The 27,228-nt window shown below is 33.7% G+C and overlaps 2 protein-coding genes and 1 long non-coding RNA gene across 3 annotated transcripts in view; all 3 read right to left on the bottom strand.

Annotated features, from left to right (window-relative positions):
• Window positions 1–1,182: 1,182 nt before the first annotated feature.
• On the bottom strand, window positions 1,183–7,030 carry LOC149477821 (uncharacterized). Its single transcript, XM_089709837.1, has 7 exons — window positions 6,930–7,030; window positions 5,080–5,197; window positions 4,695–4,765; window positions 3,710–3,785; window positions 2,537–2,683; window positions 2,025–2,184; window positions 1,183–1,743 (listed from the first exon to the last, which is right to left on the bottom strand). The coding sequence occupies exons 1-7, from the start codon at window positions 7,023–7,025 to the stop codon at window positions 1,605–1,607; spliced, it is 807 nt and encodes a 268-aa protein (XP_089565963.1). The 5' UTR covers window positions 7,026–7,030; the 3' UTR covers window positions 1,183–1,604.
• A 429-nt stretch (window positions 7,031–7,459) lies between these two features.
• LOC149477822 (uncharacterized) lies at window positions 7,460–13,372 on the bottom strand. The gene is made up of 2 exons (XR_016317478.1): window positions 13,002–13,372; window positions 7,460–7,886 (listed from the first exon to the last, which is right to left on the bottom strand). It is a non-coding gene; the product is annotated as an uncharacterized LOC149477822 (long non-coding RNA).
• Window positions 13,373–14,436: 1,064 nt separating this feature from the next.
• Window positions 14,437–27,228, bottom strand: part of htt (huntingtin) — a 46,162-nt gene continuing 33,370 nt past the window's right edge. Inside the window, 9 exon segments of the mRNA XM_089709655.1 lie at window positions 14,437–14,998; window positions 15,305–15,699; window positions 16,266–16,401; window positions 17,471–17,606; window positions 21,473–21,648; window positions 22,061–22,252; window positions 25,880–26,007; window positions 26,235–26,383; window positions 26,863–27,054. Of these exon segments, the coding sequence (XP_089565781.1) occupies window positions 14,588–14,998; window positions 15,305–15,699; window positions 16,266–16,401; window positions 17,471–17,606; window positions 21,473–21,648; window positions 22,061–22,252; window positions 25,880–26,007; window positions 26,235–26,383; window positions 26,863–27,054 (1,915 nt within the window). The 3' untranslated portion in view covers window positions 14,437–14,587.

Here is a 27,228-nt window from a genome sequence, read left to right on the forward strand (position 1 = left end):
ATAATCCAATGTAAAATAATATTATGCTTAGATATTAAATGGTATATTTTATTTCAATATAATTTGTATATAACAAAATAACAATACATTACGAGGGTAACTTTTAACATACCGTTAACAATTCCATCGCAAGATGAAAAGCTCTACGTTCATACAACATATTATTATGAACGAAATTTAATAAATAAAGAGGTAAAAGTATTATCTAAAGAAAAATGCAATAAGCTGGAGTGCTATTGAAATCAGCATCAAATGAAAGGCTCTAATGATAGGATGCAACTCGATCGCCGCTACAAACCACTTGAAAATGAATCGATGCACTTTTCTAGCGTTTTGTACTTCTGAGTACCAGTATAAAAGTTATATTTAGAATATAATATGAATAGTATTCATGAATCTGTTGATAAAATTTTTTAGATATTATTTGTATCTAGGTATTAAATTTGCTACACATAGGTTATTTGCTACATATTCTTTCTAATTTCAATAAAACTTTCATCACTAATTAAAAAAAAAATTTTTTACTCCTTATTACTCAATTACATCGTTGTATAATTTACAAAGTTATCAATGATAGGCAAAAGAAAGAACTAATAGTTTTTTGAGGTATTTTCATTACATTAATTTAAATGGCATTGAATACTCAAATAACTAAATAGATTGAAAAACTGAATAGTCACAGTCCAGACTATAGTCACTACCCTAACTCCGTTCGTTTTTTGCTCCGTTTTAGAGAAATTTCAATTACTTAAGTTGGGAACGAATGATTCAGTTCGCTATTTCGCTTTTTCGCACAAAAACGGACTCTTGTGTATTCCATTCAATTAGACCTACTTGTCTGTAGCGACATTTAACTTCGTTAAATTTTAGATGAATAATATCGATCGAGTGTTTTAAATTATTAAGTACCAACTACAAGCATCACTGTTATAAATGAACATAAATGGTATGTGTGCAATGAATATTCTTTTTACTTGATAAAATTATCTTGATATTTTTTAAATTCCAGCATTAAGCATACTCAATCTCAAACATTTATCTATTCAATTAGATTTTATCTAAAATTGAATCGTGAAAGCATAGTTTTAACATATACCACCAAATACAAACATATAAAGCAAATTAATGACAAAAATAAAAATACGATCGAGAAGTACATAGAGGTAATAAATAAAACACACATTAATATCAAATTACTTTATTTAAACATACAAATAAATAAACTTACAACTAAATACGCTTATCATTACAACTTATAGTTTCTAGGTTAAATGTAAACAGTAAGCAAAGTACAACTTTACGAATTGTGGTCAATTAAGCCGAGGAAGTTGCCCTCAACTCCCCACTTAAGTATTCTGAATCTGAACAATACTCAACTTAATGCGCACAATTTTAGGGTCCCTACTTTGTTTGTTTCTTAACAACTGTCCCATTGAAGACGAAAACTCTTTAGCGAATTCAAATGTATTTTTCAATTTAAATCTTCAAGTAATGATAGCAAATTGTTTGCATGAATTCCAAATAAAAATAGAACCTTTAAGTAATTGAGCCAAATTAACATACGGATAAATAAGTAGATTGTTGAAGAAAACTGGTGATTGTTTTTAATACAAGAATATGGTACCATCAGAGTGATTTTCTACTTTAATGGTGGGGGGAGGAGGGTCTCTCTCCAGAAGGTAGTTTCTCAGCACGATCAAACCGACGTTGGCGACGGAACATAGATTGGCACCGAGCAGAATCCTGAAATTATATTATTATGTTTGTAAAGCAATTTTTAGTACATTTCAATTTTATCTAGATTTTAAAAAAACCTATTCAGTGTATTTATCATTATTTCGTCATCTAGGTAATAAGTTTTTTTAAGTGTATTAAAATATTCACTACTTTCTGTCTGGTGCTAATATAATAACAAAAAAACGTATTTATTACGTATTTATTTAATGCAAATAGTTAATACGAAAAGAAAATCGATTTAGTCCATTAAGCGTCAAAATAAACACATAATATTATGATAAACTAACCAGTAAGAGTAACCAAGTCCAGGGCCAGGGCTCAAGGAGCCCAGCGCAATGTAAGAGAAGGCGAGGTGGTCCTTCCACCCGGAGGTCAGCCAGTAGATGCCGAAGAACAGCATGAATGTCATACCCACCACAGTGGTAGCCACGTTCGACCAGAGACAACCTACAAGTCATAGCGCATAATATGAGAAAATGTAAAACATCAAAAATCTTAAGGCTATTTTATTTCAGTTATTTTAAGTCCCTCGAATATTACAACATAGTCACGAACAAGATAGATACATTTCTGCAAAAAAGTGCTCACTAAAATATTTTTTTTTTTTATTTTATATTTTATAATGTGCATTTATTTCAACTTTCTGCTCTACTTATAGAGCGCTCTCTGAAATAACAAACATTAGAAAAGGTAAATGGTAAATCAATGTCAAGACGATTCAAAAGGGTTTCTTATTGAATAGATGTTTGAATTTGAGTTTGAAAGCATCATCATGAAATAAATAAGCTAATTGCCTTACCTGGCAAACCAAATATCGGTTCTGTGGGGTTCTTAGTAGCGTTGAGTATGGCGAGTCCCGCGGACAGCACTGCGAGTACGAGCTGCAGGAACAGTAGCGTGAGCAGACTCACGTACACTCCGTACGATAGTACAGGCGGCTCTGATACTGGAATAAATCATTATAAATATGCTTGAATAAGATTAACTCATGAGTTTTTTCACCGATCCTTGTTTTGAATTAAATATATATCCATTTAAAGTGGGCCAAAATCGGACTGACTGTAGCGAGTCGATAGTCGGTACATTACTTGAGTAGCGTTGTATGCGAGATACAATTTGTAACTGGTTTGTAATCGTAATTACTGATTAGTTCAGTCATTTTTTAGTAGCTCCATGAGCGACGGGCCTTAATCACAACGAAAATATCGTTTCTGAAAACGTCCATGCAACGCATAATCGAAATTAAGAAATTTCTATTATGTATGTATTTAAAAATTTTCACCTTGCCTACACAATATGTACAAGCTTTATACTGCAATTTAGTGATACAATTACTGATTGGTATTTTGTTTAAGCTGAATATTAATATCAACGTTTAGCAGTTAGCTAGTATTCATTTCGGAGTCTGTTTGTGTGTGCCTTGTGTGTGCGCTGTGACAAAGCGACGAGCAATCTGTTACTAAAAGTGACTTTACAGTTTACACGACTTTGTAAGTTTCGTTCGGCTTAGGTTCGGATTATTTGGTGCCCTTTGTAATTTCTAACTCGACATGAGTTGGAAATTAGAATGTCATAGATTTTTTATTTGATAAGAACAATATTTTTGTGTGTTTGAAGATTATAAAGCCCAGTATTCATGTTTAAAATTTTTTAAACAACGAAGTTGCAGATTATATTATTGATGAAATCATTGCGAATTACAGATTTGATAAAGAATGTTCGTTCGTTTGTTATAGACAAAATTTAACCAAAAATTCCATGGAAATTGTTGTTGCTCAACAAAATATGTTTACATGTGAATTTGTATTCATGACTTGACGCAGACGTCTCTTAATTTTCTGTTCATGTAATCATCGTTCAGAATATTAAAACTTACTTATAAAGCGGTTTTGTCATACTTTTAAGGTACCTATTATATAAATGTAGAGACAGATGAAAAAACAAGGTAAAAATATAATTGGATTATACTTACGCGGATTATTGGTGTCAACAGTGGTGAACGACACGCAGGCTAAGTTTGGTCGGAAGCCCTGCGCAAGAGCACGCACCTAGAAAAATATTATAATAAAAGTACAAATATTTTTTTCTATTCGTTTACTGTTTGCATGCAGTTCTCAATCTAATAATAAATAAATATTATTTTAAGACACAATCCTGCTGCATGCATTACATAAATAATGTATCATTGACGAATTTTATACATTCTTGTATTTTTACTGTATCCATCTATGATCTAGCCTGTTATTAAAAAATGGCACATTTTGTGTAAAACTAACAATATAATATTATTATCTGTGTATGTACTTAATTGCAATTTTGATTGGTCTAAAAGTAAGTACCTATTCGAAAATATCTCTACAACTCTATAATTATCATAATGCACTATCTGTTTTAAGCACTTCATTCATGAATAATATTTGATAATAATTAAAACTAATCATAATAAAAATATCGGAAAAACATTCCTAGATAATCAAAGAAAACAATGGGAGTCACATGAACATCAATAATGTTATGACTATGAGAAATAATGTATTTCTGTGAACATAATATCATATTAGTTATATAGTTACTACTGAAATTAATGAAAGGAAACTTCGTTAATGAAACCCATTTTGACGACTTGTGACATCTACGAAACGAAACCCTACTTAATTACGTGACGAAATAGGTTACGTCTTGTACATTATATTTTAAGCAATCCACCAAGTCTATATTATACCTACATGTTATTATATAGATACTTAGTCCTTTTATGATTTGGCAATTTCATATACTTATACTTGTGTACCTATACTAATATTTTTGTTACAATAGCAACTCAAAACAAAGTTTCCAACTTCAACAAAATGCATCAAAATTCGGCACGCAATACAATAAAGTTCGCCTCTTTACGAGTCGCATGTCAAATATTATGCCACAGATACTAAGTTGTTCTATAAAATTATGGTACTTACCTCGTCTTCCCTCGCTTGTTTCTCCGTTTTACAGCTCACAGCGCACGCGTTTATGTCCGATAAACATGTCACTGGAAACAGATTCATTGGATTTTAAATTCATGAATTAAACATTATATTGTGAACAAATTACCCATTTATTATGGTTCTCTTTAAAATATAATTTATGGATAACTAAATAAATAAGCTAATTACTTAAAAATTTAAGATTCTGTGCCTGTTTAATTTTCATGTCAGCGCCTGACGAAGACAGAAAAATACGAAAGAAATTTGAATTTAATAATATGCAGGACGATAAAATATTATCCTAAGTCTACAAGCACATATAAAATTGCTCTATAACCTAAAACTAATTCCTATTTTCACTTTCATAATTAAAACTTACTGTAAAGTCGATTATAAGAGGGAGTGATGAAGATATGTAATGCCAATTCCCCGTTGAACATGCCATAGCGGATAATGCTGTCCTTGTTCTGTTCAGCCGTGCTTCCCGTAGACACTACCTAAAAATATATATACAACAGGGATGTATTCGTAATTCATCCTGTATTTAAATAAAGTTATCACACTTTTTAGGGTTCCGTAGCCAAAATGGCAAAAACGGAACCCTTATAGTTTCGTCATGTCCGTCTGTCCGTCTGTCCGTCTGTCCGTCTGTCACAGCCGATTTACTCGGAAACTATAAGTACTACAGTGATGAAATTTGATGGGAATATGTGTTGTATGAACCGCTACAAAAATATGACACTAAATAGTAAAAAAAAGAATTGGGGGTGGGGCCCCCCATACATGTAACTGAGGGATGAAATTTTTTTTTTCGATGTACATACCCGTGTGGGGTATCAATGGAAAGGTCTTTTAAAATGATATAAAGTTTTCTAAAAAACATTTTTCTTAAAGTGAACGGTTTTTGAGATATCAGCTCTCAAAGTCGTAAAAAGTATGTCCCCCCCCCTCTATTTTTATAACTACGGGGTATAAAATTCTAAAAAAAATAGAGGTGATGCATGCTAATTAACTCTTTCAACGATTTTTGGTTTGATCAAAGTATCTCTTATAGTTTTTGAGATAGGTTGATTTAACTGTAATTTATTATATTTGCTGCTACGGAACCCTTTGTGCGCGAGCCCGACTCGCACTTGGCCGGTTTTTTACCTATGTCATGAGCGTTCAATATGAATAATTATATCATTGCTAATAAGCGTTCAATTCGCGCTAATCTTTAAAAATTAACTTCGCGAATTCAATGCATTCAGCATAATCAAAACATTTACTATCTGATATCAAGAATAAATTTATGACTAGAGTAAAATGTTATCTACTTATTACAAAGAAATAGTTGCAAAGCTGATATTTTATTCAGTATCGGGGCCGAATATAACAATCCAGTTGGATTGAGCTGGCCAGCTGCGTCAGATGATGTAAATTCAATTGGTAACTTTGCTAGAGCTTCGCCTAAATTGAAAATTGTTTGTCTATGTATAAAAAGGTGTACAAGTTGGAAAATTTATTCCGTTTGCGTTTGTTCGAGGACCGCGTTTTGTTTTTGTTTCTTGCTAATACTTTTATAAATGGAAAGTAGACAGAATTACACGCAAACTTTTGAGTAAATGTTTATTTTAAATATTAGTTCACGATTATTGTTCAATAGGTACCTATAGGTATCTTCAGTAATTGTGATTCCTCTTTATTGTCATTATAGAGTCTACAGAACCTTTCTTAACATAACAAAATATATTATAACAGTGCATTGTTGTCGATAACATTTATAATTAGTAGACCGTACCATAAAATTATTGAAAGAATTTCACTTTCTTTAAAACATAACATTTGTATTTATACCTAGAAAAAATAGATTATAGGCACCTACAATCTACATATTTAAAAATATTCAATTTTCAAGCACAGGGAGCATCCTTAAATGGAGAGCTTTATTTTTTGCATTTTAAGGTAGGTATATTATTGATATCAAGTCGATGTGGTGCAATGTGTTAGAAGTTTTATTTTAATGTTTAATAATAAATTATGATTTGAAACAAATCGAGTACCGCAGATAGCATTCCTATTTAAGAGCATAGGAATATAGGTTAATGAATAATTAGGTCAGTTTATAGGTATTTTTGTCGTCATAAAATGATAAACATCGAATGTTCTCACCATTGTCCATGTTGTCCATTGTCAATGTTTATCTAAGTTAGTATTTGGTAACTTAAAGTAAACGAAACATGAACTTACCCACCCCTCGCTAGCGAGTGCTACAATAATTAACAACACACTTAAAATTCCTGAGAGAAACGCACAGAAAATGTAACTTCGTCGTGTCTCCGCCATCACGATCACACAATACTAATTATTATCAGATAATTACGATAAGTATTGGATAAGCTATTGCTGATAATGTATAACGACTCATCAAGCTTGATAAAGAAAATATTTTGAAGTTTTTATATTTTCATCTTGGTTAGCGGAATTAGATATAATTCATTATATGCGAATTAGGTTGTTGTGTTGCGTTTTGGGAATTACCTACTAACCTTTCCTACAAATAAATGAATTAGCTAAGTTAAAAACAAATTTGAAACAAAATCCCACGAGGGTACTACTCTTAATCACACATTGAATATTCGTTTGTGTTCGCATTATGGTAAACACTCCTTATGGCATGTATAATTGTGTAAAAGGGTTGCTTTGGGTTGATTATTGTATCCATCCTAAAATAATTAAATTATTTGGCAGCAATTAGTAGAAGAAATAAAACAACAAAATATATTAAATAATTTATTGCGGAAGCTTTTAAAAATATAATTTAAACTAATCTATAAAATACAGTTCAGAATCACACGGTGCGACAACATACACGTTTACACTTACATTAGATAAACCAGTAATTTATTATTGCGTTAATTTTCAATAATTTCTCAAGTTTATTCATTATAAGGCTATTTTGGGCGATCTAAATCAAGATTTAAAGTTTTTTAAAAGTATCAAACAATACAAGCGAGCTTGTCTTGCATATAGCAACCTAATATATTTTATATATTACATATAGTTGATTTTTCAATCCGAATACCGATATAATTATGTCAAAATTTATTGAATTACTGAATTTTCGCGCCAAAATAGCCTTATCCCTCGTCATCGAATAACATCTTTATCTCCAACATATTTGCTTACAAAATTTTAAACTATTTCCTACATATTGTATAAAAATCACGTATTTTTACACAAGACATTCATTATTTCAATTAAGGCTAAAAGCAGTTTCGCTTAGTTAGATTTTTATTTCAAGCAGGATTTGTTTAATCTGTATATGAGTTAAATTTTAATACAACAAATAATAAAGATAATTTATTTCCAACTGAATCTTATTATTTAATACGATATCATGAACACAAACACAAAAAAATCATTCATTTCTGTATAATATTATGTACTAAATTGTTAACATATTAAAAACTAGCTGTTGCCCGCGACTTCGTCCGCGATTCGGTCGTTTTTCGTCATTCGTCGTTTAAAAAAAATACGTGACACTTTATTTTTGAATGTTCTTAATTGTCTCTTATAAAATTTAACTACATTAAAATTGAATACTCTGATAAGAAAATCTTAAAATCATCGAAAATCATAGACATCGAATATCTGAGGAAAACATGAATGAATGTGATTTAAATTCTACATTTCTTAGTAATTAAAATAATAATCTAAATTAAATGTAGATTAACAGTTTGAGCGCACCATTATAGAATATGTACCTAAGTAATAAATTACGTTAGTTTACATAGTAACTTTACTAAAAACACGATGACTTTCTTTCGCGCTCGGTACCACAAACTAAACATGTTTGTGCTACGTGGCCCGCGTCACTTTACCCCCCACGAGTTCCCCTCCGTTGCTATGCGAAAATACATTCGTCGCCCTACTGTAGGAAAAATTGTAATACTGCGGCCTGGGCGTTATAACACGCTCAGGGAATTCCTGATTGCTGATAGACTTCCGTCTATCGGCATTTATACCAATTTTATATTAATATCACCATCTTGAGGAAAAGCTTCTAATGTCGATTTAAAACGCATATATACGGATTAACCTGATGAATTAACATGTTCTAAAATTGTGAAATGAGTTCAGTTTTAAATTCGAGAAATATTGATTTCTTGTATTCGATTATTCGTCGTAGTCGAATACAAAATATATTTAAAGAAACTTAGGTTGGCCTTCAGGCAAAAGGGATCCTATCAAATGATAAACTTGACCTTGTATCTTAAAAGTAAGAATGAAAGGAGCATCTAATAATTGTTGAGCACCAAAGGATCATTTAAAACGCAATACTATAAGAGCTAATATTGTCTAAGAACTGTTTAGATTGCACATGTTCCTCTAAAACTTAAAAGTAGTGATTTCAAAGGTTCCGGCGTATCTTCAAACGAAAGCCGACTCCTTACTCCACTTTAAAGCATTACAAAAAGAACATACTACGTTAATATCGCCTATACAGAAGATGATCTGTAATCAATTGTGAGGTTATAAGCAAACCCACTTTTATATTATTTTGTCGGACCACACCACCGAATTTGTAGATTGATCTTCTATGTTTACCTCTAAGTCATTAAGACTATGTCGAAATCTGTTTGCAATAAGACGGGCCTCTCGCTATTCGTCCGTTTAAAGAGACCAATAGTTTCAATTCTTAATCTTTCATTAAACAAACTTATTAATCGTTCTTGTCTCAAATAATGGTAATATTCGCGTCCCTACTCTAGTCATTGCTTATGCTCATGTTCATCTTCGAGAGATCGAATAATATTATGGTGCACCCTATTATTTGTCAAACGGTCTTCATATTGAGTAAAAGTTTCAGAATTCTCGAGATAAAATATGACGATCGTGATCAGCTGTGAGACGTAATTCCCTCTCAGTGAGGGTTTCGGTCTCACGGGATAGTACAATATGCCATTTGCGATCAGCTGTGAGACGTTATATATACCCTCAGTGAAGGTTTCGGTCTCACAGGATAGTACATGCCGTTCGCGGTCAGCTGTGAGCCGCAATTCTCGTTGTGAAGCGGTTTCAGGTTCGGCATAACACATGTTGTTTTCGGTCAATAGTAAGCCTCTTATCTCTAACGATCCTTGAGAACTCTTATTTCTCATTTTCTTAACTTTGCTCGAATTTCGATATATAAAGATTTTTTAGGTGGCACTGATGCGGGTGAATAAAAATTAAAACGGACTAAGAGTGCTATAATCTCAATCATCATCATCAATACATATAATAAAATTGTGGAAAAGTGATGTCTGTACAATTAAAATATGTAGAAAAAAATAGCAGGTGTTATTATTATCGAGAAATCGAGAGAAACCATTTTTTTCTCTTAAAAGCTCCCCCCCTCCTACTTCCCGAACTCCGATTGACCGTAATTTATTTTTCCTTACATTTTTATCATATCCTTTTCTAATGGGTTTCATCCTACTGCGATTTTTTTTTGTTTCAAAAATTATCTACCCTGGTGTATAGGTAAATTTTCCACATAAAATGTCCTTTAAATTATGTCGTATTATATTTTTAACCCCCGACGCAAAAAGACTGGTGTTATGTGTTTGACCGCTATGTATTTCTGTGTGTGTGTGTGTGTGTCTGTCTATGGCACCGTAGCTGGCTAACAGGTAAACCGAATTAGATGCGGTTTTTTTTGTTAGGCAGAATATTTTCCGACGCTGGTTCTTAGATAAAGTGTATCAAAATTGGTTCATCCACTTATTATACCTACATAGGGGTAAAAGTGGGAATGAAAAAAATGAAAGTTATAATTTATTTTTAAAGATCGTCGGGAAGTTTATGAAATTATTTATTCCTTTTTCTATACACTTTTCTTCGTCTAAACGGTTTAGTTACGTGCTCTCTCTCTCTTCAGCCTTTAGTTACGTGCGTGAGACAGGAAAGATCTAATTTGGATTTGTTTCTGGATTTGATAAAAACTGAGTATCGATTAAGCTGATCAGTGGCTACTGGCTACACCATAGATTATTAAAAACATCCGTTTAAGAAAGGAAGGAAATAGAATTTGCTCCTCTCCCCCCCCCTGGTTCCTAAAAAATAATATGACATAATTTAAAAGAAATTTTACGTAGAATTAGTTAGGCATTTCTTTTTTGATTTTCGATATTATATACTAATCATAATTTTTAATTACAATAATATGTAGTAACTATTTGGTATAGGTTAGGCATTTCATTTCTTGATTTTCTTTAATAATTTGGTACGTAAGTTTTTTAGCTCAGTTTAGTAAGAAATTTTAATAACAATTCTTTTAATTATTTATGGTAGTACAACAGTACAGTATGGTTGTACGTATTTACTCAATAATTGTATGTTAAGTAGTAATTCAGCATGGGCGTAGCCACGGTGGGGCTGGGTGGGGCGCTTACCCTGGCTTTGATCTGGTAGGTACTAATTGTGAAGGGGAGTGGGCGTGGGCGTGGGATTGGGACTGAACGTGGCATATGGCGTGGGAGTGCGAGTGGGCGCGGGAGTGGGAGCATGAAAATAAAAATGATTTTTTATTGTTGCCCCACCCACTGAGCCCATGGTCATAGGTCCCATAGTCACTATTCCACGCGAACGAAGTCGCGGGGACAGCTAGTAGACAAAAATAATCAGAAAGCTTTGAACTCCTAAGCTCAACCATAAAAGATAGACATTTATGATGTCGGGAGATATTTTTTATATAATATGGAGAACATTTCTTTCATACTTGATTTCTGTGTAGCTTTAACCATTAAGATACACGCATTAAGAACGCACACGCGACGAAAGCTTAAAAATGGAGTTGCTGCTCTGCTCACGAATATGAAAAATAATTGTACCAAGTTTCGTTTAAATCCGTCGAGTAGTTTTTTTTTCTATAACGGTTATACAGACAGACAGACGGACAAACATTTTTGACGTCGATGTCGATCTCTAATCACCTCGTGATAGTTATTTAGGAAATATATTTCATGTGCAGAATTCACCTCTACAGATTTAATATAAGTAGGTATACATATATTTAGATTCCAATTTCCATGTAACGTTAAATTCGACTATATAATAACTAACAGACAACGCAGGTTACTCTCGTTTCCGTAAGTTGAGGCGGCTACATATTCGGTCCTAATAACATGACTTTTTGTGAACGAAACAACAGCGCGGTTTAATTCGATGGCAACACCATCAGAAAAAAGGAAATATTTTTAACTTTGAAAAAATATTATGATTTACACTATTAATACTATTTTAACATTAACACAAAATATAAGACTGTGAGTGTGTAAAAATAAATCCAGCTAGTTTCACATCACACTTATGTTTATAATTAGGTATACGACATGAAAATATATTAATTACCAAGCAATAATCATACAGATAAATACTGAACAAAAGTATTAACAGTCAAAGTATATTTTTACTAACAACATGTAAATGATGAAGGAATAATAATTATCAACGAACTAACCTTTTTGTATTAGAGTCCCGCCTCGTGATCGAATTATTAAAACACGAAGATTTTTAAAAATGTAACCAATGAACACAATCAATATTAGATTAACTGTAATGGTGTCTAGTTTGACTTAAAATAATATACATCTACCCTCACTTTTAAAAATGTAGTATATTCACACGAATTATATAAGCGCACCTTATAGGGAAGGGAAGATTTATTATGGGTTAAAGAGTTAAATAAATAAATAACATAATTATATTTAAATTATTAATTTTTAACATTGAGTTCAGTAGTGATAACATGTAAATTGATTTGATTTTTACGAAATCTCATAGATGGCGCTGAATCAAATTTGTCTTTATAGTACTAAGATTCATTAAACAGTTTCTCTGCCCAAATTACGTAAATGACGTAGTTTTTATAGTGTAAAGCTAGATAATAGCATGGCTTACTCAAAAACAACATTTAAACATGAGTCTTTAGATTGTACGCTGTCGTAGTACACGGAATACGTAAGAAAAGTAAAGGTTCACAGCTCCTCCCCCGGAGGTGATAGCATGATAATATGTTTAAAAAAACCTCACACGACCTGTTAGTAATATTCATGCAAAATTTGAAGTCAATCTATGCAGTACTTTTCGAGATTAGCTCGGACAAACATACAGACAAACAGACAAACAGACAAACAGACAAACAGACAAAAATTCTAAAAACTATATTTTTGGCTTCTATATCGATTATAGATCATGGATTATGTATTCTTTTAAAAAAATATTCAATGTACAGTTTTGACTTTCCTACGATTTTATTATATGTATAGATAATACTCCAAAAATCATTTGTGATCGAAAGAAAAACTCTGTTTGACCCGGGAAAGTATTTAGGACTCTACAGAAAGTTGCTACAATGACTTCTAGACTATAACAGTAAACACTAAGGCCATCCTAGATTTTGTACTACTATTCGTAACAACTGATTTCATAATGTAAAAAACTGTTCAGTAGGGCTGACACTCTATAGACATACCTAAATAAATAAATTAAAATTATATTTTTATGGAATGCATATGAAAATATAAACAAGAATAATTTTTAAGCACCAAATGAAACGACTAGACCGTTTTTGACAGGACCCAATAATAGGTAGAGAATTTAATTTCCCGAACGCAAACTCTTTATTCATATAAACATTTACAGGTGTAAATGCCATTTTATTAAACGAAACTTAATTAATAATTCTTAGGGTTGGCAACAAAAAATCTCACGTAACCAATTATGCATGTAGAGCAAAATTAAAAACAACCCTTAATGGCTGTCGTACTGTACAGTTTAATACATTATGATAATATTATTTATACTAAATACTAGATTTTCTCAAAAAACTTCTACTCAGCGATTACTTAAGTCTATTAATGTTTTTAATGAACACTAAGTTTCGACAGTCGATTATTTCTTTCTATTTAAGTCTCGGAAATAATGTGTGATGTATTCAAAGTGTTATTTAACTATACAAAAATATATGAATATTATTTTCATATCTATCATTTAATAAGAAAATTAAATCATTAACTATACTTCAGTTTAGTATCATCTTTATTTTTATTACAATTTCTATATAATTAATAAAAGAAACAGGAATGAAATGAAAAAATGTTTTAATTTTTCATAAATACAAAGGAATGAAACATTCAATTAATTTTTTCTTTAATATAACTAATTAAATGGTCCTACGATAATATTATATAGCCTAAACTTTACAGGAAGCGTCAAATAATCAAATAAATATATTGCATATCAATTTTGAGTAATTTCGATTAAGTACAAACAACTGAGGCGGTTTATAAAAAGGAAAATGGAAAAAAATCCTTAGAATTTTTTTGAAAATTAAAAATGTGTATTTTTGCAGAACAACGAAAAACTCATAAATCATTATATTATATTTTAAATTCATTTTGATAACAGCCGATTTCCATAAAAACACTCGACAGGAAAATAATTTGTTCCAATATATAAAGGCATTGTATATTCTACATTTAACTTACAACCGCGTTTCACAAACTTTTTGCATAATATTAGAAGCCGACAACTTAAACGTTACTCAAAATTGAGTCGCAAAATTCTCACTTTATTTTTAGATTAGACGGTTCAATTTTTTTTCATGGCATGTATTAAACAGTATAATTATGTTTCATTTCAAGTAATAGGAGTTTAACTCAAAATTAAGTGCCGTTTGAGTGGTCGTTACGAAACATATTTAATTGTATTTTAAACATAATACAATCATTGACTACATTCGCATTATAAGGCATAAACAACTTTTTCAATACACAATTGACTAAAACATTTTCAAATTACATACTTTGACAAATTTAATAAATTTATTCATAAAAAATATCATTTCACATCTCAAATCACTAGCTACCCTCATTTACCATATTCAAACATTGCTTCAAATCATCCAAAACTTCATTCTCCTCGCACAACTCTTTCAATCTCATCAATTGCGGCTCAGTAAATTGCGAGTGCACAGCCACCAAACACAAGAACCTTCTATCTGCGAAGGGCATACTATCACTTGGCTGGAGGAGATCGCTAAATATGCCTAAGTCTTGCTCCTGTTTGTAGAAGCCTTGTCGGAAGATGTTTAGGGCCAAAGGGAAGGAATCTCTAAAGTGGGGGGTGGGAGAAGCGCTTACTAGAAGGGGTAAAAGAGTGGGGGGGAGTAAGGGAGGGGGGATTTTCCCCGATATCAAGTGGCAGAGGGCTTCAAACATCCATCCACTGAGGACGGGCAGTTGATTCTGTGATACTGACGCTTCGAACACCTGTGAATAATAGATTACATTGAATTTTTTCAGTAAATATTTGTTAACTTATACATAGCTAGATTGAAGGGAGTAATTTGCGTAACACCATGTTTGACTAATGATGTTAAAATATTGATTCAAACATTTAAAAGCATTTCAATTATAAATAAAAAAAAATCTAATTACGAGGTGCTAATTCCGGAGCGCTTAATTGATTTTAACTGTAAAATATTATCTTTTGAGCGAATATGAAAAACACAACTAATGAAATTTGTGACTTCACTTTACTCATATATTAAAATAAGCTTGATTGTTGCTTCTCACCTCAAACACCACTTCACAGTTGGCCACACACCGTCGTATCCACTTCTGTCTATCCACCAATGTACTACAAGAACCACCCCCATCCTGCCCAGCATTACAAGAACCACTCCCACTCTTCCCATCAATACAAGAACCACCCCTCTTGCCGCACACATTACACAAACGGCAAGTATCCAAGAACTCTATAACCACCCGACTCAACGTGGCCGCGGGCGGCAGAGTCTCCCGCAGGAAGTACCGCAGAGCGCTACACGCGGCCTGTATAGAGTCCCCTGTACGGGAACTGCGCAAGAGTCGATAGAGTAGGGTAATTCGCTCCATTGTGCTCATTAGAACGTCCGGGTCCATGTTGGATACGTCAGATGTTTGTTTCGGCGAGATTAGCTTGTTGCCCGCTGTGGAACAAACGAGCAATATGCTTTTAAGATAGGTATATTTAGGTAGAAGATAATGTTTAATGTATCCATTTTTTGAAGTGAAACTTCTTTATCGGGGTTGGAAAAAATTTAGTGTAACATTTTTTCGTTACGCGCCATCTTTGATTCGACGTACTTCTGTAAAGTTGCATATAGTAAATTATTTTTTGAAAAATAAGGTAATGAAGAAGTTTCACTTCTTACGTGTATACACTAGTACACGCACACATTTTTTTTATTAAAGCATTCTTATGTATGCGTACGCTGTATTTTACTTAAATGAAAGAATACATAGGTTTTATTTAATTCGACAGATTAAATTGCATTCATATCGCTAATCCATAGTTTCTTTAATATTTTTTCTACATTCTATGCATTTTAAAAATATAATTTTTCTAATGAATAGTATGCATTACAAATTATATAGTTAAATGAAAAAGTACGGTAGTGGGATATACTGAAATTATACAGATAAACATCTTCGAGCAAAACGATTTATCGAGCACCAAAAACTAAAATATGTAAATACATGTATAATTACTGACCAGAAAACAGATGCACCATGAGTATCTGCACGGCGTGCTGCTCCGAGTACTTCGTCATGTTCTCCAGCAACGTCTCGATTGTCGTCTTCTTTAGATCCTTCGGCAATATTCGCAGCCGCAGGCAGGATATTATACCCTAAATTAATTTTACAATTTGTATCATTTTAAAAATAACAAATTTCTGGCTTCAAAAAGAAAATAGTAGTAGTATATATAATTAATATTAATTGGTAAATTTTAAAATTTGTAATGACGTTTCAAAAGTGCTTCTATAAGAAGTCTAATTGAATAAATAAATGTTTGAGTTTGAGTTTGAGTTTGAGAAATTTTACATCAAAAGGAAAACTAAAAATTTAATTTAAAGACGTTTAAAATAAAAAAGAAAACAAAATCCACAAAAGGACTATTCGCTGATACGATACGAATGGTAAAGTGTAATATTATTAAGAAACGTTAAAATATAATCACGACTTTCTTTTTCTGTAATAACAAACAAACTTTACTGCAAGTGCAATCGAACAACTAAACAAAAACGCTACAAATTATGACCCTCCGTCGTTTCTAATAACGTCTGTAGGAGCTAGCCGTTCATCCTGAGTCAACGCTTTACACGATTCTATTTCATGACGGTAAAAATATCACCTTTACCAACCCAGCCTACGTTCGCGGCTCGTGTAAAGCGCTCGAGGTGTAGGCACTATATCATTACCAAAAAATCATTATCACGAAAGTCATGTGTGGTATCACGTGTGTCGAATGTCACGTGTTGTGTCGCGTCTGTCAAATGTCACGTGTGTCGATTGTCACGTGTTGTATCGCGTGTTTCGAATGTCACGTGTTGTGTCACGTGTGTCGAATGTCACGTGTGTCGAATGTCAAGTGTCGAATGTCACGTGTTGCTGATTTTCAGCGATCGGGTTGAGCAACAAAATCATCATTATAGCAACTAATTAGCAACAAAAAAGCAACTAATTCTGGCGTTGTTTTTTTTTTTCGCTAATTTTTCATCGCTAGCTTTACAGACCTTCGGTAAACTGTAGTATAATTAAAATATGTTGAAATATAATGTCTAGAAACTGCAAAAACACTATTAATTATGAACCTCCGTCGTTTTTAAAAACGTCACCTATATACGTACTTTAATTTTTAATCAATCACTTAATCTATGTTTAACGTAATTAATAAAAAAATAAACAGAAACTCACCCTAACAACCAAATCGGTACAATAATGTTGCGGGTGCTTGAGCAAGAAATCCACAGCTCGAGTGACCAGTTCGGGCTGCCAGGCCGCCAGCTCGAATAGTAGCGTCCAGTATAAACATTGCGCGTATACTGATATCCTGCGAAATAATTTAATTATTTTGTGCTACCGACATTACCAACAATACAATAAAAAATATTAACAATAATAACTACTAACTCAAACGCTATTCATGGAGGTTCTCTTATTTTTGTACACAATAGTTTAAAATGCAAGGAACGAACTGACATTGTTAGCCTTTCTGTAGAACGGACCATTGAACTGTCCTGTGTGGAGCTGGAGCGTTATATTATTGTTTGCGTTTATAGACCCCCTTCCAGTGACTATAATATGTTTGAGACAGTCATGGAAGAAATATTAAAGCGTTTAAGTAGGAGTAAAAAAAAAGTTATAGTATGTGGTGATTTTAATATTGATATACTTTTACAAACACAAACGGCAACACGAATTGTTAATTTGTTTCAGTCATTTAATCTGTATAAACTTTTTAATGAACCCACACGAATTACACCTACTTCTGCAACCTGTATTGATAATATATACTGCGACTGCAACTGTTTAGAGAAAAATATTCTCAATACACTCACTTCGGATCACTGTGGCCAGAAAGTAGTTTTTGAATGGGATTGTTTACCTGAATTTAAAAGAATTAATGTTAGGCCTATAACTAAAAAAGGCATTAATAAATTTAGAGATAATATTAATAAAAGCCTGCCCGTACTGAATGATCAATCCTGTCATAATAATCCTTGTGAAATGTTTAAAAATCTTTTTAATTTAGTGCATAATGAATTTGAAAAAATATTTAAAGTTAAATCTTTAAATATTACCAAGGATTTACCATTTAGTAAATGGGCGACACCTAGCATACATAGGTGTAGGATCGTTCTTTATGAGTTATATGGTATGAAGCAATATAATAAAGACCCATCTTTTCTTAGTTATGTTAGAAATTACTCAAAAACTTTTAAAATTGTTTGTTTTACTGCGAAGCGTTTGTATATCAGAGATAAAATACGCGACTCCGATAATAAAGTTAAAACAGTTTGGTCTATTATTAATGGTGAAATGGGTAAAAGCAAATCAAGTAATACCATAAAACTTGTTAATAATGGCATGGTTATTGACAAAAATGCTGATGTTGCGCTTGCATTTGAAGATTTCTTTAGTAGTGTCCCTGCTAGCATTACTAATAATTTAAATTCGTCTTCAGCACTTGCAGAGACCTTTTTGAGGGACCATGTTGCGGGGTGCAGTACATTATTTGAATTGCGACACGTAACTGCTAATGATATTGTTACAGCCTTTAAGACACTAAATTTAAAAAATACTTGTGATCTTTGGGGAATGTCCGTAAATTTAGTTAATAATATAATAGAAAATATTGCGAACAATTTAGCTTTTATATTTAATAAGTGTTGTGACTATGGTACATTTCCTAATTTATTAAAGCTTAGTAAAGTTATACCTCTATTTAAGAAAGGCGATCAAGAAGACTGTAACAACTATAGACCTATCTCGATTTTACCAACATTAAGTAAGGTATTCGAAAAGTTAATATTAAACCAATTGACTAGTCACTTTGCATCTAATAATTTGCTGCACACCAAACAGTTTGGTTTCACAAAGGGGCGCTCAACCACAGATGCTGGAGTTGCTCTACTAACACATATATATAAGGCATGGGAAAACTCAAAAAATGCTTTGGGGATATTTTGTGACCTCTCCAAGGCATTTGACTGCGTTGAACATTGTACCTTATTGCGTAAACTTAATCACTATGGGATTAAAGGACAAGCTCAGAACCTCATAGCCTCATACCTGCATGATAGGATACAAACTGTAGTTGTTAATGGAGAACGTTCTAGCGGTGCGTCAATTAACATTGGTGTTCCACAGGGATCTATTTTAGGACCCTTCTTGTTCTTGGTATATATCAATGATCTACCTTATTATTTACAGGATAGGTGTGAAATAGTTCTGTTTGCAGATGATACCTCATTAATATTTAATGTGGATAGGCATGACCCAAATGTTGACGAAGTGAACAGTGCTCTTTTACACATATCCGACTGGTTTACTGCTAATAATTTATTATTAAATGCCAAAAAAACAACTTGTGTTGAATTTTTACTACCAAACGTTAAAAAGTTAAGCAGAAATATTACCTTGAACGGGGAGGTATTACACCCTACAGAATCGACTGTATTTCTTGGGTTAACATTGGACGAGAAACTACAGTGGGGAGCCCATGTCAACACCGCTGCAGGTAAGCTCAGTTCAGCAGCATATGCAGTCCGAAAGGTAAGGCATCTCACCGATGAAGATACAGCTAGATTGGTTTATTTCAGCTACTTTCATAGTATTATGTCCTATGGAATTCTACTATGGGGCAGGGCAGCAGATATAGAAACTATATTTATCTTACAGAAAAGAGCCATTCGTTCTATATATAATTTACGTGCTCGGGACTCACTAAGAGATCTCTTTAAGAATACTGGTATCCTTACTGTACCATCACAGTATATATTTAATAATATTTTGCATGTACACAAAAACGCCGACTTACACACAAGAGTAGGAGATAGACACTGTTATGGCACAAGGAACAGAAATAGAATTGAAATGCCATTTTTCCGATTAGCTAAAGTTAAAAATTCATTTATGGGTCAAGGTATACGCTTTTACAATAGAATTCCTCATAATATTAAAGAGTTTAGTAGTTCTAAATTTAAAACTTATATAAAAAATGTACTAGTTCAGAGAGCGTACTACAGTATTCAGGAATATATGGACGATAAAAACCCATGGAGGGTTGTCGCGTAAAAACCACAGGACAGTTCTTTGGCATGTTATTACAATACTTATATGTTGTTACATATGTATTTTGTAAAATTGTAAAACTGACATGATTTAAAAGAGCAACTATGGAGTTTCTTGCCGGTTCTTCTCCGTAGATACTGCTTTCCGAATCGGTGGTAAATTTTAAAATATGTAATGACGTTTCAAAAGTGCTTCTTTAAGAAGTCTAATTGAATAAATAAATGTTTGAGTTTGAGTTTGAGTTTAACTAATAATGGTTTTAAACTTTGAACACACAGTGTAGATTTGGCATAAGATGAAAATAAATCCTATAATAAAAAGGAAAAATAAACAACAGACATAAAATATCACACAAATTAATGGCTTATTGTTGTGATCAACAGATTGCCATGATGCAGTTAAGGAGAGAAAAGAAAAAAAATAGAAAAAAGGTATACGATGACATTGCAACTATTTACCTATTTATTAGTGTTCGAAACGTCGGGAAAATAATATAATGAATAAATCGCGTTTAAAATCCGTTAAAAAGTCTTTAATTTCTAAATGTATAATACTCGCGTAAAATCAAACACTAGAAAATACTATTTACCTTATCTCAAAATATTCTATTCTTTGCATCGTTTAATGTGTACGGTATCCTGTGTACTATTTTCTATTCATTATTATATGTGATGTTAGTTGTTCTCTAATTTCTGTGCACCGTTTCTGTGTATTTACTGTGCTATTTCATATATTTAATGTATTTTGTTTCTTGTGAATACATTTTTGTACTGCTTATTGTGAATTATTATATTCTGTCTCAATTTCCGTCTAGTTTAATGTATCTGTGTGCTCTAATATGTGTGTGTGTGTATACCAAGAAGCTTATATCTAATACACTGGAAATTTCAGTATAAACATTAGGTATCTAGGTAGTTAGTTAGGTGTGAAAGGGATAAAAAAACATACAGGCGTCATTCAACGTCATATTTTCTTGTTACAATTTAATGGTCATAGTGCAATCTCCAGTGTATTAGATATAAGCTTCTTGGTCGACCTATCGGCCGCATCCAGCTGCTGCAGCACCGTCTAGTTTAATGTATCTGTGTGCTCTAATATGTGTGTGTGTGTGTGTGTGTATACCTATTGCCCGCATCCAGCTGCTGCAGCACATGGTCCAACAACGCAGCCCGCACGTCGCGCGCGGGCGCGGGGCGCAGCGCCAGCTGCGTGAGGCAGCCGCGCAGTGCGGCGTGACGGAGTGGCGCGTACGATGCTGAGAGGGAACGGATCAGCTTCTCGTATACCGCTGATGAGTCCTGTTATGGAGAGTATGTTATTATGTTGTGCATTTCTTGCGGTTTTATAGTGTCGTAAGTTATAAATAGCAACGACGTGTATAAGGAATAGTGTAGGTCCCAATACATATCCTTGGGGGACACCTGTTTGAGATAAATATAAATAAATAAATATTAAAGGACATTAAGTTATCGTCCGCAACACTTTTCGTTGAGAGATTTTTAAATCTGATTACAAAATTTGTTGTAGAATCGATGTAAAAACAATTAAGACAGGAATTTCTTATGGTATACCATGTCGAAAGCTTCCGCAAAAGCTAAGTAGGTAAATCTGAAAGCAAATAATTTTTTTGTGTTTGGTTTTGCATTATATTGTTGCAATGTGATCCGTTCGCATCTCCTCCTTGTTACCGTTGCCTGCGCCCCGCTGTACCTGTGCGCGCGTGACGGGCAGGCAGAGCGCGAGCGCGTGCAGCGCGGCGGCGGCGGCGCTGGGCCAGTGCGCGGGCGGCGCGTGCGCCAGCAGCCCGGCGGAGCGCGCCCACTGCGCCCCGCCGCTGCACGCCGCGCCGGCTGCACCCAGCGCAGATACCAGTGCCACGCGAGCCGCCAACCCAGTGTTGGCCTACGACAAAAAATACCTCATGTCGTACAAAAGATAATTATGTTGAAACTAGCGATTCACCCGCATACCTCCACTCCTGTTGGTCTTAGGGTGATGATATATAGCCTGTAACCTTCCTCGATAAATGGGCTATCTAACACTAAAAGATTTTTTCAAATCGGACCAGTAGTTCCTGAGATTAACGCGTTCAAAAAAAAACTATTCAGCTTTACAGGATGTCCCACTGTTGGTATACTAAGATCAAAGGAGGTTATAGTTTTGCATACGCTGAGTACGTAAAAAATACTTATGAAATTCCAGACGCAGTTTTTCAAATAGATGAATTCTTAAAACTCTATGTGTATACCCATAACAAGCAACCCGCCCAGCTTTGCTAGCAGCATGTGACCTATCGTTTAAGATTATGTTTCCATAGACAAAATGCTCACATTAGCGAAGCAGTATATGCCGGCTGCGCGAAACTAGAGAAGAGAACATGGATTTTCAGGAAAAATTTAGCAAAAATTTTTTGATGTAATTTTATTGTTTTAGTATTATTTTCGTGATCAGTGTATGCAAAACTACAAGTCCCTTCGTACTTAGTATACCAATAGTGAGACACCCTGTATAATATTAGTAGAATAAATAATAATCACAAAAAATGATCCCCGAGGCAGCTTTCTTTGTATAAAAATATCAAAGAACTTATCAACAAAGAATAAAAAGAACAACCGTTTTTTGCAACAATAATATTTAAAAAAATGCTACTAAAAAAACTATGATGTACTTGATTGAAAAAATAATTATAATGTTTATAGAAAAACAATTTCTCCTATAATTCCAATTCGAAATTATCTTCAAAATCAAAGAAAGACGATCGACTTGTATGACACCTTTTATCAAATTGGAATAAATGAAGCTGATTGATTGAAACCTGCCTTTTACGTTCCACGACGCAGAAAGTTAATATTTAAGGCAATGGTATTTGGTTAATTGAATTCTCCAGCGATATAATAGTCCGTTTTCTTATGGGCATGCTTGTATGGAAAGGTATACATTTTTGAGTAAAGCAATAAAATTTGGTTCGAATGTTGTACTCGTCCACCTAAGCCCAAATCGCCTGGTAGCCAGTGTCTACTCCCCGGCAGAAGGGAGGGAGGGGGGGTTATAGAATAGAGCGCCCGGCGCTCGGAAAAAAAATTCTGGCGGATTCATTTGGCCCTTTGAGTCGAGTTTGGTGTCGTTATCAGGTAACTAGATGATGCCCGATTCATTCCCCATACCTGTTTTTTAGGGTTCCCTAGCAAAATGTGTCACAATCGTTAAAATAATAAACTTTTGACAGTGTCAAAATCCAAACAAAACAGTATATTTTTATATTTTTGTATGAAACTTGGTTTATAAAAAAATACTGTCTGAAAGGCCATTTCATGCAGATTATAAAAACATTAACATGTAACATATATCTTACCATTTTCAATGTGAAATAAATTATAGAAAGTACAGGAACGTTCGTCAGCGCAGCGTAGGGGACGGCTAATAGACCCGAAATGGCGTATATAAAACACTTCAATCTGGAATTGCAAGATTTCACGCACCGACATCTTATCAATTCAAAGCTTCTCTTTTCTTTTTATTTCAGATGAGCAAGGAATATTTTGATTTTTTAGGTCCCTAAATATATACAGCCTGTAAAACTGCCCTTAAGGTGTGTTGTTTTAGGGCAGCTTCTGTGGGAGGCAAATTTTCGATTTGCCTGTCCGTTTTTGTTAAAAATTTGTTAGCGACCCTCATTTACTGTCACAGCGGGGTACAATGTGAAAAATAAACATGTACTTATAATAATTATTAAAAAAATATAAGTTCTGGATAAGAGTATCCTTAAAATATCGTGACCGTCCTTACCTATCATGCGTTGTATTCACAAACTTTTCAATTTCACTGTCTGCATATTTGCCACTGTAAAGTGCTTCAAATCCTCGTGTGCCATTCGGATATGCCTTCCATACCTCAAATGCAAGTGTACCTATAGTTCTTTTCAACCTTCTAGCTTGGAATACTATCGTGACGTCACGATTTTTTATTTTTTACATTTCTATATTTTTTTAAATAAAAGTTGATTACACAAGCACGTTATTTTATTGCTAAATCCCTTAAATTCAATATCCAATCAGCTTTAAAGCAAACTTATATCAAATTCTCAAAAAAAAAAGTATGTACATATAGGAGCCTGTGAGACTCCACGTCCGCAGTAGTGTTAAGAAAAAATGACGTCCATACTTAAAGGTTAATACAAAAACGTTCTATTATTATATATCTTTATTTTTAACAATGTTACCTAACTTCATTTATAATTTAAAGATGATTAAAAATCACACTAATATTATAAAGACGAAAGTGTGTGTGTATCAGTTAACCAGGTCCTACCAGACCAGATAATATGGTATAGGACAAATAAGTACGAAACACTCGATGGGCGAGTCAGACTCGCACTTGACTGGTTTTTGTTTTATGTTATTGCTTATTTTTCGGGTATATTAGCCGTCCACTACGCTGCGCTGACGAACGTTCCTGTACTTTCTATAATTTATTTCACATTGAAAATGGTAAGATGTATGTTACATGTTAATGTTTTTATAATCTGCATGAAATGGCCTTTCAGACAGTATTTTTTTATAAACCAAGTTTCATACAAAAATATAAAAATATACTGTTTTGTTTGGATTTTGCCACTGCCAAAAGTTTATTCTTTTAAAGATTGTGATATATTTTGCTAGGGAACCCTAAAAAACTGGTATGGGGAATGAATCGGGCATCATCTAGTTACCTGATAACGACACCAAAATCGACTCAAAGGGACAAATGAATCCGCCAGAATTTTTTTTCCGAGCGCCGGGCGCTCTATTCTATAACCCCCCCTCCCTCCCTTCTGCCGGGGAGTAGACATTGGCTACCAGGCGATTTGAGCTTAGGTGGACGAGTACAACATTCGTACCAAATGGCATTGCTTTACTCAAAAATGTGTACCTTTTCCCATAAGAAAACGGACTATAATAGGCATTTATACATAAATGGAACCGATATTCGAACTAAAGGTCTTCGCATATATAGACGATATAGTTTTAATAACTATGAGAAGCATGGTCGATGCTATGATATCAATTCGAGTTGTTTTCTAACAGATCGTTATAAAGAAATTAAATATAAAAATATGATCCTCCGAGGCAGATCTATATTCAGTTTAAAAAAAAAGAAGTAAAATTAAAATAAAATTGAAATTTTACTCTTTTTTTTTAATTTGGTCCGCTAACTGGACGTTACAACATTTAGAAACAGTGAAAATACAATCATAATCTTTGACTTAGTTGGACGGCCTTCTAGGAGCGAACACAACATGCAAACAATTATAAACCTACACTTGTAACAATAATTAAAACTAACAATTAAAACATATTAGTTACATAATATTTGTTAGAAAAAAATTTTTTGATTGGTCTGACCGATGCATTAAACAAGTCAAGCTCATGGCAGACAGTATTATCAGTAGAACACATACGGTTGATAGGTGAATTTTGGCCGTATTTAACACGCCTAAAGACTCAACTCAAAAAAATCATATAATTATCATCAAACAAGCCATTTAAATACCTTAGGATCCAGCATATCATCGGCGACATCCATCAGCAGCTGCAGACAGCTGTTCAGGTCTATATCGGTTCGTTTGCGTTTGCGTTTCACCTCACGTCGCACGCGCCAGTGCGCGTCGTCGACGATATCTGATAATAATATTAAATTTAGTTAGGATATGACATTTACGATTGAATATCGAATTACCTGAATTAAAATCTATAGTTAAAGTAGCTTATTAGTCTTTTTAAATGTTTTTTGTCTGTGTTTTAATATATAATATATACGTGTTTTAAAGGTGCAACAAACTATTATTTCTTTCCTTCTAGTCAATATTTTCACAAATTTAAAAACTTCGAAAGCTCTAAACACTTACCGGACGCCAATTTCAGATATTCAGTACTGAACTGCGCGTACTGGTAGCCGTCGATGCCGTCGTTGAGAAGTGGAATGTGTTCGAGGTTCTCGTCGTCGAATATTTTGTACGCAGATGTGCCCACAAGGATGCTGCGGAGCCGCTGCATTCTAAAAATGTTGTTTTTTTTTTTTTTGTTATTTTTATGCATATTAGGACACTACTCGTAACTTACTGAAGTTACTACGAATGGCAAATAAAATACAGTTTCTTGCTATTTTGCAACTGGATATTGGTGCTACAGCTTAAAAACTTAGTGTAGCCGATGCTTCGTAAAAATTATGCTATTTGTATATTGTAGCTTCTTGTCAATTTCATGCGAGCGAGCAGCTTTATTTTTACGCATCAGCGCCTACTATACTATTATAGTCACACCTGGTCAATGTACGAAAAACTGTACTTCGCGACCGTAATCACTACATAGTATAAAACAATCGCTTTCGCTATCCCTGTTTCTATGTATGTGTAAATCTTTAAAACTACGAAACGGATTTTGATATGTTTTTGTTTTATGTGTGATTCAAAAAGATTTATTTATAAGGTTTTAGACAAAGCGGGCGGAAAGCTAATATACAATAGTAGCACTAACCCATCACTAAGCGGCAGGTACCGTCGCGGCACGTGCGCGAGGCGGGCCCGCGGGCGGCGCGCGGCGGCCGCACACAGCGCCCGCGCCAGCCCGCGCACCGCGCAGTGCGGCCCGTTGCCCTGTAACGCGCCCACCAGGCCCACCCAGATCTCCTCGAACTGCTTCTTGGACGACCAGCCGATCAGGTTCACCCTGCATGGAAAGCGCGGAAAAATATGCAAACAACACAAATTTAACAATATACAATTATAATATTTTAAAAAACCTGTATAGCCTAGCTGTGTAGCTGTAACTCTAAAAACCAAAGATAAATATATCTATCTCATTTGTAAATAAACGACTTCTTGATTTTATTCTTAAAAACAG

The sequence above is a fragment of the Colias philodice genome, chromosome 23 (assembly GCF_061535455.1).
Source record: "Colias philodice isolate Cphi_HAF_F1 chromosome 23, ilColPhil1 Martin Lab GWU primary, whole genome shotgun sequence".
NCBI lineage: Eukaryota > Metazoa > Arthropoda > Insecta > Lepidoptera > Pieridae > Colias > Colias philodice.